The sequence below is a fragment of the Hippopotamus amphibius genome, chromosome 4, assembly GCF_030028045.1.
Source record: "Hippopotamus amphibius kiboko isolate mHipAmp2 chromosome 4, mHipAmp2.hap2, whole genome shotgun sequence".
NCBI lineage: Eukaryota > Metazoa > Chordata > Mammalia > Artiodactyla > Hippopotamidae > Hippopotamus > Hippopotamus amphibius.
Window position 1 is genome coordinate 125,570,233 of NC_080189.1, and position 18,026 is coordinate 125,588,258.

The window sequence follows — 18,026 nt, forward strand, 5'->3', positions numbered from 1 at the left end:
ACCTCAGACTGGCACCTCAGACCGGCACCTCAGACTGTACTTCTATCTTTTCTGCTATGGGCACCACTGAAGTTATTTCTTAGGGTGCAGGAACCTGATCTGGACTCACGAGTGCATAACGTAGAAATGTGCGGAAATTAATGCCTCTAGAGGCCACCCTTGACCAATGCAAGGTTGATGATGGGAAAATGCTTTCCTTTTTAATCCCGTAGATTGACTCGTACTCAGGAGGTCCCTGGAAGAGTCAGCACTGCCTACCCTGTGAGAGTAAAGGCAGCAGCTTCGTTTCACAGCCTTGTATTGGGTTTCCTCTTTCCCAGCAAGGCCATTGTCACAATCCTCTTTCTTTCCTCAACTGCTCTATCCTCTCCATTCGTTTCTATGCTATGATATTTGTAGAAAATTAAAAAACTTTAACTATATCTCCCAGTAAATCATACCATCTGACCCTGACTGAGTTCTTTTTCTGCCAGGTGATCCAGCTAGTCATCTTGTATTTAATTGCTGCCTTAATCTTTCGTGTCTTCATCCTTAAAACCGGCCACCTTCATCCTCCATACATATTCTTACCTGAGCTGTTGAGAAGTATGAGACTTTACAAGATTGGCTTCCACGTTTTCTTTCTTCAGTACTTCAAAATGATTTTGAACTGATTCCTCCTCTCTATAAAAAATAATTAAAATGTCTTTAACATACCTCTGTTTTCTAGTGTTAGGAGAAGAGACATCAGTTATTAGAGTTAATTTCCCTAGTATGCTTGTGATCACTGCCATCCTAACTTCTCAAGGCTGTACCAGTCATCTCAATCTTCCTTTAATTTCCAGTGCCTCCTTTTGCTGACTACAGCTATGTTCAGATCTCACCTGAAATAGAAGAAAACAAAACACAAAACCAAAAGCCTTTTTCTTTTGATCCCATTATTATTCCTGTTAACCATGGGCTTTTCTTGCCTTTTTTCTTGAGTAGAACATTTATTGAAACAACATTCTGTTTTATTACGTATATATTCCTTAAGCCATGACAACCTAATTTCAGTCTCTACCACTCTCCAGAAACTACGGTCTTAAAGGTCAGTGAAGGGTGAAATAATCATTAAACCTTATAGTCTTTCTTCAGGCATCCTCTCTGATCACATTCCAGCATATTCCAGTAAATCCCAGTTTTCTTCTATGACATTGTGAAAACTTCTACCTAATTAACTTCTTCCTCTTTGCAGTTCCTAGTCAATACCTTATCTACTCCCAGAGCTCTCTGTGGGTTCTTTTGTTGATACTGATTCTTCTCCCACATTCTAGTCTTGTATGATTTCTCACTTGTATATTTCTCCTGGACAATGAGTTGGATGTCAGATTTAACTTGTCTGCTGTGGAGCTGATCATTCCCGCTGACTCCCTCCATATCTCAGCTCTTTCTTGTAACTTCCTTGGTTTTGAACAGTAGTGTCTTTCTTTAAGACACCAGTGGATTCCTCATTCCTCTTTGCATTTCCCATATTTGAAGAAGAGAAAACCAGGCACTATGATTTACATACATTATCTCATGTAATCCCTAGAGCAATTCATATTTCATATGTAAATAAACTAAGACCCAGAGTGGTCAGGTAAGTTGCCTAATGTCTCAGAGCTGTCTAGAGATGGAATCCATATCTGCTGGACACTGAAATTCATATGCTTTTCATTATGTAACGAAATGAAGACTCTTGCACAGCAGTGTATCCTGAATCAACAAAGAAATATTCAATTGTGTTTGCTATTGTATTTATTAAGGAAAGATTTAAAACAAAAATACATCTTAGAAAGATTGTGCATCTTCAACAGGAGTTGAAAGTAATGAAGATTTTCTGTTGAACTTTGTGTTATTAAAATGCTGTTAACCAGAATAACTCTTTTCCCAAATTCCTCAAAGTTGTGTTATATACTGAGCTGTGTGGTTGTGTTATATACTAAACTGGGTATATATTCACTAAAGTCTTAATAGTTGAGGTCAGGGTTGGAAATAGGTTTAGGAATTGTTTTAAAGTACATGTTATTAATTAGATATTTATTGATGCTAAACAAACAACATTTAAAGAGACTTCTCACCTCTTGGGCTTCAGAGCTAAGTTAAGTTTGGTAACTGAGACAGAAGAATCTAAAATTAAAGGTAGATCAATAGCAGCAGTTAGTTAATAGTGTGGAAATGTCCTGTGGGTGTGTAGAGTGGGAAATTACACGATAGCCTGTAAGTATGGATTGTACTCTGGGCAAAGGATGCACCATCATTAGACAATTGCACACTGAACAACTGTTGATTAAGTACCATTTTATCCAATTTAGACCTAATGAACTTGGTGGACGAGATCCCTGCTGGATTAAGGAGCAATCAGTCTTATTTTGGGTTCTGTGCTATCTAGGTCAAGAAGTTCCAAAAGTGTTGTGTATATTTACTTGGAACAGGAATGACACAAGTTTATCTTTCCTTCTGGTTAATTCCTTAACAAATATTTATGGAATATTATTTGTGCTGTAGGGAGTTTCCTTTGGTGAGCGGTAGATAGTGAAATAAAAGACTCAGAAAACTGTTACCTGCCTCTGAGAAGTTTTAGTTCCTTTTTTGCTAATTTTCCTGAATTACTCTGAATGACAATTTTTTTCCTAATCAAAAGGATAAAAAGAATTTTGTTTGAGTCTAAAGGCAAAGTAACTCTCTCCTCTAGCAAGACGACTGATGAAAAGCGTTTAATAAGAGGGAAAAGGAATGAAGAGTTGAGGATGTGTTTTGACTCTGTACTCGGTCTCACCTGCCTCAGAGGTGCAATGACACTGGTTTTATTTGGAACTTTCAGGAAGGGGTCCGGATCACCATTTTACAGGAAGTGCAAAGGATGTGTCAGAAGAAGCCCATGTCTGCCTGCCCTGCAGAGAGGGCTGCCCGTACTGTGCTGATGACAGCCCCTGCTTTGTCCAGGAGGATAAGTATTTGCGACTTGCTATCATCTCCTTCCAAGCCCTGTGTATGCTGCTCGACTTCGTGAGCATGCTGGTGGTCTACCGCTTTCGCAAAGCAAAGGTAAACCCAGGTACCCTGGTTATGATCTTTCTTTTTATTATGAACTGACCTCTTCTTAAGCAAGTAGAATTGTTCCAAATCCCAGTTACTTCTCTATTAAGCAGCAGTCTTTCTATAGTATGATTGGACTAGAGTATGAAAGCTATATTCTTCAACGTCCCAGGAGAAATAGGAATTGAAAATATGAAAATTTATTATAACATTTTCTTCTACAGAATGTTTCTCCCTGTTTACCCTGAAACTTGAGTACCTCATTGCCTTAAAGGACTCTTTTTACATAATCTCTTCGGGCGCTAGAAGAACTTATTTTGCCGGTTCCCAATATATTGTTAATTTTTTCATAGGTAGAAAGCTGTATATTTATTGTATTTCATTGTTGTTTCTCTTAGCCATATTTGAAGATGGTGAATGGACTCAGCTATTTTTGAGCACCTTGTATTTTGGTCATGAATACATTCATTCTGCATACATTCGGTCTTGCATTAGTATCCCAGGATGACAGTGATCCTGCAAAGAGCTTGTTTGGCTTTAGAGAGAGGCTGTCCTTTGGTTCTGTTCTGAGAAACTGAGCAGTGGTATAAGCATTTGTATGCTTCTGAGTCAGGGGTGGGCGAAATGGCAAAATTGTTCAGGGCAGAGCTCTCCGGGGAGCTGTCTTCAGTTGGTCACCCAGTTAATTGTGTGGAGCCAGTGTTGTCAGAATCTGTGGTTCTGTTGCTTTCAGAAACTTATTTGTGCCATTGAAAAGAAAAACAAAGCCTAATGTTTCCACCTTCTCTAAATTCATATGACCCCTTCATGTTAGCAAAGTTATAGAGATTGGTTTAGATTACAGAACTCGTTGAAAATGTAAAGTGTTCCCATTAGAAATGAAGAAAACAGCTCTATGTGAATGGCATGCATTACAAAGCCTCAAATTGACATTAAAAAAAAAAAAAAAAACCAAAAAACCTCTGTTGAGATTCTAGGAGAATGTATCCATTATGTTAATGTTATAGACTTTAATAAGTTATTTTAAATAGACAGTTTCATTAACAGAAGCATACAACAAATTAGAATCAAGCTTTAAATCAGTAAGAAAGTGCAAACCGGCAAATTGCTCTTCGTTTAACCAATACTTGTCATTCTTTTGCAACACAGTATGGTTAAATTGTATATATATAATAAAGTAGCAGGTAAGTGGAATTAGGAAATATCTAACCACTGCTACCCAAACAAAATGAATTGCTTTATAAAAGCCTATCACTGGCAGGTAGAATTGAAAGGTCTATTTAATAAACTGCTCTGAATTATCTCTATGTAATGTAATTCATTTACACAGTGGATACCACATAGTTCTTTATGAATTTTAATTGATTTTAATCAGTAATGATTGTTGTGCTAAGTGGAGTTAATGATATATGTTGGGTAGAATATTACATTGGATATTAAAAAAACTGAGATAGTGCTTGCTAGACCAATGTCTTAATCTATGGTAACGTTACTTAACATTTCCAAAGTTATTAACCTTTTGAGTTTCTCTGTACCTTCATATGAGATGCTGCTTTACAGGGCTGTCATGAGAATAGATATCTTTACATGTCACTTGGTGAAATTTCTGTAGATATAAACTAGTTGGGATACATAAATTAGACTTTAGTTGTAAGATGGTCACCTTCTGAAGAATCAGTTAGTGTTCACAGAATGTGACATAAGGGGTAGTTATTTTTAGGAAATAAATTAATAAAGCCAGTGAACATAGATCTCATATAGTGAGGAAAGGAAACATTTGGTGAAATTTTCTCTTCTGATTTCAATTACCAAAAACAATGTATTAATTGTCAAAGCAGTAAACCATTTCTAGTATAGAGATTACATATTTAGGGCATGTAGACTTTGGCTTTGCTTTTTTTTTTTTTTTCCTTTTAAAAAGAATTTTAGTGAGATATAATTGACATACAATAAACTTCATATATTTAAAGTATACAATTTGATATTTTTTTCCATTAGTCATGTATTTTATACATATTAGTGTATGTATGTCAATCCTAATCTCCCAATTCATCCCCCCCAACCCCCTCCCCACCTCCCACCCCCCGCTGACTTTGCTTTTTCAAGTTTTCATGTCTTTGCAACATTTCTTTGGATGAAGCAAAAAACTGATGTTTTCCTCATGAGCCTCCCATTACATTCTCTACTCACTGATAATTAAAAGAACAAAAATCACATACTCTGTCAGTGTACATCTATTCTGACAAAAGAGAAAAAAAACTTAGTTGCAGTTTAGAAGTAGCATAACATCGTGGATAGGTGTGCAGACTCTGGAACCAGATTATTTAGTCTAATTATGAGTATTTTAAGTTAAATGAGGTTTGTTCATGCCTAAAATATGAACTCTGTAGTTGGTAGGTACCAACAATCTTTGGTGGAAGATTAGTTTAACATTGTATCATTTTCAATGACACAAACTAGATTCTGCTATATTTTGGGGTGAGGCTGGTGATATGACACCACAGAGAGTAAATTAAAATTTACTCTGCATAAACATTTAGGGAAATAATTATATACATTTGTCTTTGTGCCTTGGGTTAAAGATTAAATCTGTCAATAAACTGTGAGTGATTTTGAACCCAGTAAGTTCTTCTAAAACAATAGCAATTTTTAAAACAGTATTTTAAAGTTTCTGAATATTAAATATTTGGAAATTATTTCTATTTTTTTAACCAGATATTATGGCAAGTCACATCTTTTTCTATTAGCTATTCTGAAGAGAGAGCTTAGTTTCTTACAGCTTAATAATGTGAAGTGTTAGTACAGTTTATTTTCAAGTGAAAATTTCAAAGAAAGAAGGCATGCTGGAAGGAGCAGCAGCTTATTCCACTTCTGAAAATAATCTTTTGCTTGATTTAGTCTTAGTAAATTTTAGCATGTTTTGTTTGAGCCTAGTGGTTTGGAAAATATAGTGATAGTCATTTTTTTAAAGTTAGCATACTGCAGTTTGTATTTTCCCTTAGTCCTGTAATAGTTCTTTTTTTTTAAATTAGAAATTAATTGACAAGTGATTTTATAACTGCTCATTTTTGGTTTAGAAGATTAGATGTTTTAATGCAGTGTGGCTGAAATTCTACTAGGCTAATTATGATGTTCTAATGCCTATTTTGGTGAAAAAGAGGAGATATATTACTTTTTTATTGTGGTAAAATATGTATAACATAAAATTTATCATTTTTTTTTTACCATCTTTAAGTGTATAGTTAAGTGGCATTAAGTGCCTTCACATCACTGTGCAACCATTACCACTATTCATTTCCAGAACTTTTGCATCATCCCAAAGCAAACTCTGTAACCGTTAAACAACCCCCTATTCCCCTAACCCCTGGTAACCTTTATTCTACTTTCTGTCTCTATAAATTTGTCTTTTCAGAGTGCCTCATATAAGTGGAATTTTACTATTTGTCCTTTTGTGTTTGGCTTATTTCACCCAGCATAATGTTTTAAAGGTTTATCTATGTTGTAGCATGTATCACAACTTCTTTTCTCTTAATTGATGAATAATATTCCGTTGTGTGTATTTACCACATTTCATTTGTCTGTTTATCTGTTGAAGGACATTTTGGTTGTTTCCACCTTTTATATGTCGTAAATAATGCTATTGTGACAATTGCTATTTGGTTGAGTCCCTGATTTCAGTTATTTGTCTGTAAGCTAGGAGTGGAATTGCTGAATCACATGGTCATTCTGTGTTTAACTTTTTGAGGAACGATCCAATTGTTTTCCACAGAGGGCAGGCCACTTGATATTTTCACCAACAATTCACGAAGGTTCCAATTCCTTCACATCCTCACCAACACTTGTTATTTTTTTGTTTTATAATAGCCATCCAATGAATCTGAAGTGAATTCTCATTGTGGTTTTGATTTGCATTTTCCTAAAGGTTAGTGGCAGTTGAACATCTTTTCATGTACTTATTGGTATATCTTCTTTGCAGAAATGTCTGTTCAAGTCTTCTGTTCACTTTTGAATCAGTTGTTTGTTCATTGCTGAATTGTAGGAGTTCTTTATGTATTCTGAATAGTATACTTACCACATAGATGATTTGCAGATATCTTCTCCCATCCTACAGGTTGTCTTTTCACTCTCTTGATAGTGTCCTTTGATGCCCAGAAGCTTTTGATTTTGATAAAGTCCAGTTTACCTGTGCTTTCTTTGGCTGACTGTACTTTTGGTGTCATATCTAAGATATCATTCCCAAAGCCAATGTCATGAAGCTTTCCTGCTGTGTTTTCTTCTAGGAGTTTCATAGTTTGAGGCCTTACATTAGACTTCAATCCATCTGAGTTAATTTTTGTATTTGTTGTAAGTTAAGGGACCAACTTCATTCTTTTGCATTTGGATACATAGTTTTCTCAGCACTATTTGTTGAAGAGAATATCTTTTCTCCCTTGTGTGGTCTTGGCACCCTTATCAAAGATCATTTGACCATATACATGCGGGTTTATTTCTGGGCTCTCTATTCTGTTTCATTTGGTCTGTGCTTTTATGTCAGGATCTCACTGTTGTGATTACCATAGCTTTGTGGTAAGTTTTGAAATTAGGAAGTGTGAGGCCTCCACATTTGTTCTTCTTTTCAAGGTTGTTTTGGGTCCCTTGAGATTCCATATGAATTTTAGGATGTATTTTTCTGTTCATGGGAGCAAGGTGCAGCATAATACATGAAAAGGAATAGAGTGGTCAGAAGCCAAGCACGAGTTCCTTCAACGCAGCTGGCTGTAGAGGTAGTATAGATGCTGCACAGTGGTTTTCAGGTTTTTTTCTGAAACCTTGTTCTCATACTGGCCAACTGCTACATTCAACATAAGATGATGTTATATATTTCTGTCGGTTTATGATAGATATTTATCTCAATTTCTGTTTTCCTAAGGGCTACAACATTGATCTTGACTCTTACCAGATATTTTAATTCTATTGAACTAATAAAATATCACAGGAATATTATTTTCACTCCCCTTTATTGAATATGAATGAGAAATGTGGTACTTGTATTTTTCCTCATTTCCCCCTTCCCATTTTATTAAAATTTAATCTGTGATTCATTTCCATCAATTTTCAGTAAGAACCATCATTCGTTTCAAAGGAAAAGCAGTTCTTTACTATAGTTTGGCTCTCACTGCATTTAGATTTATCATTTAGACTTTTTCCTAGGTGTTTATTTGATTTAGTTGCTCATCATAAGACCTTTCTAAATGTGTTTTTTTACCTTTGAGTTCTGACTTTTTTTTTTTCTTTTTTTTTTTTTTTTTTATTATTATTTTATTTTATTTTTTTTGGGGGGTACACCAGGTTCAATCAACTGTTTTTATACACATATCCCCATATTCCCTCCCTTCCTTGATGCCCCCCCCTCGATTCCCCCCCACCCTCCCTGCCCCAGTCCTCTAAGGCATCTTCCTTCCTCGAGTTGGACTCCCTTTGTTATACAACAACTTCCCACTGACTATTTTACAGTTGGTAGTATATATATGTCTGTACTACTCTCCCGCTTCTTCTCAGTTTCCCCTTCACCCCCCGCCCCCTCCCATACCTCGAGTTCTCCAGTCCATTCCCTGTATCTGCTTCCCTGTTCTTGTCACTGAGTTCATCAGTACCATTTTTAGATTCCGTATATGTGAGTTAGCATACAATATTTGTCTTTCTCTTTCTGACTTACTTCACTCTGTATGACAGATTGTAGTTCTATCCACCTCATTACATATAGCTCCATCTCATCCCTTTTTATAGCTGAGTAATATTCCATTGTATATATATGCCACATCTTCTGTATCCATTCATTTGTTGATGGGCATTTAGGTTGCTTCCATGTCCTGGCTATTGTAAAGAGTGCTGCAATAAACATTATGGTACAAGTTTCTTTTGGGATTATGGTTTTCTTTGGGTATATGCCCAGGAGTGGGATGACTGGATCATATGGTAGTTCTATTTGTAGTTTTTTAAGGAACCTCCAAATTGTTTTCCATAGTGGCTGTACCAACTTACAGTCCCACCAACAGTGCAGGAGAGTTCCCTTTTCTCCACACCCTCTCCAACATTTGTTGTTTCCAGACTTTGTGATGATGGCCATTCTGATTGGTGTGAGGTGATACCTCATTGTGGCTTTGACTTGCATTTCTCTGATGATGAGTGATGTTGAGCATCTTTTCATGTGTTTGTTGGCCATCTGTATGTCTTCTTTGGAGAAATGTCTATTTAGGTCTTCTGCCCATTTGTGGATTGGGTTATTTGCTTTTTTGGTATGAAGCTGCATGAGCTGCTTGTATATTTTGGAGGTTAATCCTTTGTCCGTTGTTTCATAGGCAATTATTTTTTCCCATTCTGAGGGTTGCCTTTTAGTCTTGTTTATGGTTTCTTTTGCTGTGCAAAAGCTTTTAAGTTTCATGAGGTCCCATTCGTTTATTCTTGATTTTATTTCCATGATTCTAGGAGGTGGGTCAAAAAGGATGTTGCTTTGATGTATGTCAAAGAGTGTTCTGCCTATGTTTTCCTCTAGGAGTTTGATAGTGTCTGGCCTTATATGTAGGTCTTTAATCCATTTGGAGTGTATTTTTGTGTATGGTGTTAGGAAGTGTTCTAATTTCATTCTTTTACATGTTGCTGTCCAATTTTCCCAGCACCACTTATTGAAGAGGCTGTCTTTTTTCCATTGTATACTCGTGCCTCCTTTGTCAAAGATAAGGTGCCCATATGTGTTTGGGCTTACTTCTGAGTTCTCTATTCTGTTCCATTGATCTTCCTTTCTATTTTTGTGCCAGTACCATACTGTCTTGATCACTATGGCCTTGTAGTATAGTTTGAAGTCAGGAAGCCTGATTCCACCAACTCCATTTTTCCTTCTCAAGATTGCTTTGGCTATTCGGGGTCTTTTGCGTTTCCATACAAATCGTAAGATTTCTTGCTCTAGTTCTGTGAAAAATGCCATTGGTAATCTGATCGGGATTGCATTAAATCTGTAAATTGCTTTGGGTAGTACAGTCATTTTCACGATGTTGATTCTTCCAATCCAGGAACATGGTATATCCCTCCATCTGTTTATGTCATCTTTGATTTCTTTCATCAATGTCTTAAAGTTTTCTGCATACAGATCTTTTGCCTCCTTAGGCAGGTTTATTCCTAGGTATTTGATTCTTTTTGTTGCAATGGTGAATGGGAGAGTTTCCTTAATTTCTCTTTCTGCTCTTCCGTTGTTAGTGTATAGGAATGCAAGAGATTTCTGTGCATTAATTTTGTATCCTGCTACTTGACTAAACTCATCAATGAGTGCTAGCAGTTTTCTGGTAGAGTCTTTAGGGTTTTCTATATATAGTATCATGTCATCTGCAAAGAGTGATAATTTTACTTCTTCTTTTCCAATTTGGATTCCTTTAATTTCTTTTTCTTCTCTGATTGCTGTGGCTAACACTTCCAAAACTATGTTGAATAACAGTGGTGAGAGTGGACACCCTTGTCTTGTTCCTGTTCTTAGAGGGAATTCTTCCAGTTTTTCTCCATTGAGAACAATGTTGGCTTTTGGTTTGTCATATATGGCTTTTATGATGTTGAGGTAATTTCCTTCTATGCCCATTTTCTGGAGAGCTTTTATCATAAATGGATGTTGAACTTTGTCAAAAGCTTTTTCTGCATCTATTGAAATGATCATATGGTTTTTATCCTTCAATTTGTTGATATGATGTATCACGTTGATTGATTTGCGTATATTGAAGAATCCTTGCATCCCAGGGATAAACCCCACTTGATCGTGGTGTATGATTTTTTTAATGTGCTGTTGCAGTCTGTTAGCTAGTATTTTGTTGAGGATTTTTGCATCTATATTCATCAGTGATATTGGTCTGTAGTTTTCTTTTTTTGTGACATCTTTGCCTGGTTTTGGTATCAGGGTGATGGTAGCCTCATAGAATGAGTTTGGGAGTGCTCCGCCTTCTGCAATATTTTGGAAGAGTTTGAGAAGGATAGGTGTTAACTCTTCTCGAAATGTTTGATAGAATTCGCCTGTGAATCCATCTGGTCCTGGGCTTTTGTGTGTTGGGAGATTTTTAATCACTGCCTCAATTTCTGTACTTGTGATTGGTCTGTTCATGGTTTCTATTTCTTCCTGCTTCAGTCTTGGAAGATTGTATTTTTCTAAGAATGTATCCATTTCTTCCAGGTTATCCAATTGATTGGCATATAGTTGCTTGTAGTAGTCTCTCATGATGTTTTGTATTTCTGAGGTGTCCGTTGTGACTTCTCCTTTTTCATTTCTAATTCTGTTGATTTGCATCTTCCCCCTTTTTTTCTTGATGAGTCTGGCTAATGGTTTATCAATTTTGTTAATCTTCTCAAAGAACCAGCTTTTAGTTTTATTTATTTTTCTTATGGTTTCTTTCCTTTCTTTTTCATTTATTTCTGCTCTGATCTTTACGATTTCTTTCCTTCTGCTCACTTTGGGGTTTCTTTGTTCTTCTTTCTCTAGTTGTTTGAGGTGTAAGCTTAGGTTGTTTATTCGATCATTTTCTTGTTTCTTAAGGTAGGACTGTATTGCTATAAACTTCCCTCTTAGAACTGCTTTTGCTGCGTCCCATAGGTTTTGGGTTGTTGTGTTTTCGTTGTCATTTGTTTCTAGATACTTTTTGATTTCCTCTTTGATTTCTGTAGTGATTCCTTGGTTGTTTAATAGTGAATTGTTTAGCCTCCATGTGTTTGTATTTTTTGCAGTTTTTTTCCTGTAATTGATATCTAGTCTCATGGCGTTGTGGTCTGAGAAGATGCTTGATATGATTTCAATTTTCTTGAATTTGCTGAGGTTTGATTTGTGACCCAAGATGTGATCTATCCTGGAAAATGTTCTGTGTGCACTTGAGAAGAAAGTGTAGTCTGTCGTTTTTGGATGGAATGTCCTATAAATATCAATTAAGTCGAGATGGTCTAATGTGTCATTTAAAGCTTGTGTGTCTTTATTTATTTTCTGTTTGGATGATCTGTCCATTGATGTAAGTGGGGTGTTCAAGTCTCCCACTATAATTGTGTTACTGTCGATGTCCCCTTTTATAGCTGTTAGCATTTGCCTTATGTATTGAGGTGCTCCTATATTGGGGGCATAGATATTTACCATTGTGATATGTTCTTCTTGGATGGATCCCTTGATCATTATGTAGTGCCCTTCCTTGTCTCTTTTAATAGTCTTTACTTTCAAGTCTAATTTGTCTGATATGAGTATTGCTACTCCAGCTTTCTTTTGACTTCCATTTGCATGGAATATCTTTTTCCATCCCTTCACTTTCAGTCTATATGTATCCCTTGGTCTGAAGTGGGTTTCTTGTAGGCAGCATATAGAAGGGTCTTGTTTTTGTATCCATTCAGCCAGTCTGTGTCTTTTGGTTGGAGCATTTAATCCATTTACATTTAAAGTGATTATTGACATGTGTGTTCCAATGACCATTTTCTTAATTGTTTTGGGTTTGTATTTGTAGGTGTTTTCCTTTTCTTGTGTTTCCTACTTAGAGAAGTTCCTTTAGCACTTGTTGTAAGGCTGGTTTGGTGGTGCTGAATTCTCTTAACTTTTGCTTGTCTGGAAAGCTTTTGATTTCTCCCTCAAATCTGAATGAGATTCTTGCTGGGTAAAGTATTCTTGGCTGTAGGTTTCTCTCTTTCAGGACTTTCAGTATATCCTGCCATTCCCTTCTGGCCTGCAGAGTTTCTGTAGAAAGGTCAGCTGTTATCCTGATGGGTTTTCCCTTATATGTTGTTTGTTGCTTTTCTCTTGCTGCTTTTAATATTTTTTCTTTGTGTTGAATTGTCGTTAGTTTGATTAATATGTGTCTTGGTGTATTTCTCCTTGGGTTTATTCTGTATGGGACTCTCTGTGCTTCTTGGACTTGGTTCATTATTTCCTTTCGCATGTTGGGGAAGTTTTCCACTAGAATCTCTTCAAATATTTTCACAGACCCTTTCTTGTTTTCTTCTTCTTCTGGGATGCCTATAATTCGAATGTTGGTACGTTTAAGGTTATCACTGAGGTCTCTGAGGCTGTCTTCTAGTCTTTTTATTTTTTTATCTTTTTCCTGCTCTGTGGCGTTTATTTCTTCCATTCTATCTTCCAACTCACTTATTCGTTCTTCTGCCTCAGTCATTCTGCTGGTTAGAGCATCTAGAGTATTTTTAATTTCAGTTATTTTGTTATCCATTGCTGTTTGTTTTTCTGAGTTCTTATGAACTGTTTCTTGTACTTTCTCTAATTTGTTATCGAGATTTTGTATCATTTTTACTATCATTACTCTAAATTCTTTTTCAGGCATTTTTCCTATTTCCTCCTCATTTATTTGGTCTTGTGGGTTTTTTTCCTGCTCCTTTGCCTGCATGGTGTTTCTTTGTTTCCTCATGGTTGTCCAAGCTTTTGGGGTTGCTTGTCCGGCTATGTCAGGTTCTCCGCAGCCCTTTCCGGTGTCCGAGGCCGTCTGCTGGTGTTCAGCTGGTTCTCTGTGGGAATGACTGCGTCCTTCCGTGCATTCCCAATGCATCTGTGGAGAGGGATGCACTCCACGTCTCTCTACTTCGCCGCCATCGAGTTCTGACTTTTGACTAATCTTTTATCATTATTTAATATCTATATCTTCAAACAGTTCAGGAAAGGGTAGTTTTGTACCTGTGTTATATCTGACCCCCCACCCACCAACTGTGACTTTTATATGATGACCCCTTGGTTAGGAGGAGAATTTGGGGGTTACTGTCTTTTTCTTTTAAAGCTCTATGATTGTTGCTTCACTTCTCTTTTAGAATTGAACATTTCGGACAGTGTCCCGCATTGCCCACTTTTTGTCTTTTATGGAACAGAATCTCCCATCTGAATGCTTACTGACGTCTTTCTTTACTTTTACCATCATAATGTGGTTCTTCTTCAGTCCATACTCCCAGATTTCAGACTGAGCTTTCTTCTGATATGGGAAACTCTCTTGTGTGTTAGTTCTCACATGATCTCTACTGTTGTCGTTCTTTTAGGCTTCTCTTTTAGGACTTCCTGTTAAGTATAGGTTGGGTCTCCAGGCTTTCTTTTTAAAAATATTCTCACCATATTATGTTTTAAGTGTTTCTTCAGTGTTCGGAGAAGCTGTTCAAGTTTGTCTCCTGTTTCACTCGTTCCGTTTCCAGCACTGCGTGCGCTGCTGTCCCCACCCTCATGATACTCTAAAGGCCGGAAGCTGCTTTTCATCTCTGTACAATAATTCCTTATGTTTTCTCTCTCTCTCTCTCTCTCTTTTTTTTTGGGGGGGGCAAAGGTTTTGGGTCAAAAACCTTGAGTTAAATCCTAGTGCTTTCATTTTCTAGTTATCATGTAGTTATGTGACTCTAAGCTTACATAGTTATATACCTAATCAGTAAATGAATCTCTTTAAGTGGCTTTTATCTTATGTAAAATGGGGACATTCAAGACTTTGGAAAACAACAACAATAGTGTATGTCCTTTAAAATCAAGCCTGATTCATATAGTAAGCAGTTCAAGAGGGTATGGAACCTGCAGATTGGAACCTTATCATACTAGGTAATGTGAGATGAGTTTTTTTTATGACTTATGTGTGTGTCTTATGTGTATGTAAGGACTCATTCATTGAAAGGCTTTCTGGACGATTCCAAGAGTTACCAAAGGAGAAAGTATTACAGCTTTTAATTCTACATTTTTGTTCTTATAGGGGCTAAGAAGACAAGAATCAAGTAAAACTTATATGATGTGTAATGAAATGTTTGATTTTATAACATGATGCCCGATATTTGCATAATTTTTTTCTTTCCGTGAAATATGTTTTAACACATCTATGAAGAAGCTTAAAGTGCTAGGCTTGAAAGTTAGAGAAGTATAATCATGCTCTCTGAATTAACTTTTAAATGATTTTCTTTAGGACATAAGAAGCCTGAAAAGGTCCAACCCCCGCATTTCAGTTAGGTGCAGGGCAGAGTGGGATTAAGGAGCATTCACTAAGCATCTCTATTCCAGTCATTAATGCCACTGTGCCCAAGTGTTAGGGCTTCACACGTTTTAGTCTTGAAAGATTTCCAGGCTTTAAAGGCTTCCTGTTTAAAATACAGATACTGTTTAAGTAAGATTAGTCGTCATTCTAATGATGAGTGGGACTTGAGCTAAAACACAATTGCCACCTCCCATCAGTGTGTTGGAGCACTGCGTTAAAAAGGGTTCCGAGGCAGAAAATGGATTTATGCTGAAAGGTGATTGTCTAATTGGCTAACTTTAGCAGCCATAGGTGTTATCAGGGAAACTAATGACATATGTAACATATTTGTCACGCTTTGACTAGGAGTTTCAGGCTCAGGAAACAAGTGAAGGAAAAAAAACTACCAATATAGGATGTTGGAGGGGCTTTGTGGCCATAAAACTGTTTTGTCTAGGGATGGCCCACTTCTTAAAGAATTATATCAAAATTCAGGATTTCTACAGATGATGAACTGCTCTATGTATCCAAGACATAATGGATTTACCAGGAGTTACCCCATTCCATAATTTACTAGCCAGTTCTCAAGTAGTTTGAACTTGACACAGTCTGAAATGTATTTTGACAGGTGCTTTTCCCTAAATATTTAAAGGCAAGTGTATTTCAAATAAAATGTAAAGCTTTCAACTCTTACTCATTTTTACTTTTCTTCTGACAAATATGTGTGGCGTATATTAATAAAAGTGCCAGAAGAAATTTGATCTTAAAAAATTATGACCTTTATCCCAGCACACAACTTGCATCCGCCAATGTATTTTGTTAACAAGAAAATATTTTATGAGCTCTGAATAGAGCTTAGTCTCCCAGCTCAAGTTTAGAATTTCAGATCTTTTCTTCCTCTTGTTACTGTGGAAATTATTTAACTTGTTTGTAGGTTACCTTTCCTTTATTACCGGTAAGGAATGTCTACTTTTTTCTGGTCACTAGGCTTTTGAATTATGAAGGGTGAGCTTTAGGGATAAGTATAGCATTTAAACAATTAAAACAAAATTAATAAGCAAATTGTAGAAAAGTGTCTTGGTATGATATGATAGTAAAGGATTAACATTCTTACTCTAAAAACAGACAAAACCCTCTTAGGAGTCAATATGAAATAGAAAAATATCCAATAGAAAAATAGGCAAAGAATATCCATCAGTAATTTGTAAAACAACGACATAAAAATGTGTTCTCTATATCCATGAGTAATAACAAAATGCAAATGAAAACAATGACATATACTTTTGTAACAGTAGTAATTCTCTGTGTTGGTGAAGATGTTAGGAACTAGGTGTTCCCATATATTGCTGATGGTTGTGTAAATTAGTAGAAACTTTTGGACGAGGTTTGGGATTATGTGTAATAAACATAAAGATGCACAGTAGTTTCAATTCTAGAAGTCTGTCCTAAAGAAATCATACAGGTGCACAAGGACTTACAAATATAGTCATAGTTGTATGTATGTGTATCATAGCACTATTTATAGTTCAGACAGACCGGGAACAATTACATTGTTCAAAATTGGGTTCGGTCATCCATGCATTTAAATGTGAGGCCATAAAGGTGATGGTGTAGAATACTAAATGGTGGGAGAAAATGGTTTTAATACAGTTATTTGCTTCACCAGCACATTTCCACCATTTTTTGAGGTTTTATTATAGCACTTGCCATTGTTCATCTTTCCTCTCACCTTTTCTTCTCATTCCATCCCTTTCTGCCTGCCTCCCTCCATTCCTTCTTCCCATTCGTCATCCATCTGCTGAGCATCTGTTGAGAGCTTGGAACTGTTACCCATACTGGGAATGCAGTGGTGAACAGGACAAATAAGATCTGTGCTCTTAAGGAGTTGATATTCCAGTGTGGGGCTGGTAGAGCTAGACAATAAAAGAAAAACAAAGAAGAATGTATCAGGTGGCTGAATAAATTAAGTTCTTGCATGGTCCCATTTAAATGGATTTATATGCTCCTTGTCTCTGCTCATTTGTGTTTTACTACACAGTTTTGCATTTTAATGGAATTCTTCAATGCCTTAACCCAAGGAGCAACTTGTATGTAATGGTTTAGGGGTCTGTGTGTGTATGTGTATGTGTGTATGAATGTATATGAATGCCAGGGTGGTGGTAAGGGTACATATGGGGAGAAAAATAGTTGAGGAGATTTCTTTCTTTCTGTGCTTCTTAAGAAATATCATTTAAATAACCTCCTACTCCATGTGGTGGCAGCAGTACTAATTATAAGTTATGAAGAACAGCAAGAGTGATTATAACATATTTGTGTATGCCTTGGGAGACTAAAATGCTTAATGATTACCAAAGCTCCATTCCTCTTTTGAGGCACTTACATTTACTTATGCTTATTTGAGTGGTAAAGGCAGTTACATACTAAGTATGCTAAAAATAGCTGTGAAAATTAACGTACCTGTGCACTGGATTGCTCGTCAGCTGAAAAATATTCTGAGGCCAACCTGTCTTTTCTAAATCCCTTAGAACTTCATTTTTAAAGCCCATTCAAGTATCATGTAAACAAAGTACTTTGCACAATTATAAACTAAGGCCTTTATTAACTATTTGTTTAGCTATGAATATTTAGCTAGATTTTAAAAGATGATTTTGATACTGGCTTGCCCATGAGAGGCTCACAATCTAATGGGGAAATGAATATAGAAAATATAAGATATCTGAAAACATGTGCTACAGTTTGTTGAGTGCTTGGCAGGGCAGTAGGAACAGTGATTAAGGTCACGGGCTTTAGAGTCTGTTTATGTAGGTGCCTCTCCTGGCCTCACATAAAAGAGCTCCTAAACCTTAGGTTAAGTTACTAGTCTCTTTTGGTCTCAGTTTCCTTTTCTGTAGTATGGGGATAATAGTAATAAATCTAATAATAATGAGTCTCATGATACTACATCTCACAGGGTTGTGGTTAAGGTTAAAATGTGTGGAATGCTTATAAACGTCATACAATTAGTGAGCTGTGGAAAGTGCGCAGTAAATG

General features: G+C 36.4%; 1 protein-coding gene across 1 annotated transcript in view; it reads left to right on the forward strand.

Moving 5' to 3' along the window:
- The window catches only part of GPR158 (G protein-coupled receptor 158), a 315,313-nt gene that overhangs the window by 160,688 nt on the left and 136,599 nt on the right, over window positions 1-18,026 (forward strand). The window contains exon 4 of the mRNA XM_057732013.1: window positions 2,825-3,048. Within this exon, the coding sequence (XP_057587996.1) occupies window positions 2,825-3,048 (224 nt within the window). The remainder of the gene's footprint in view (window positions 1-2,824; window positions 3,049-18,026) is intronic.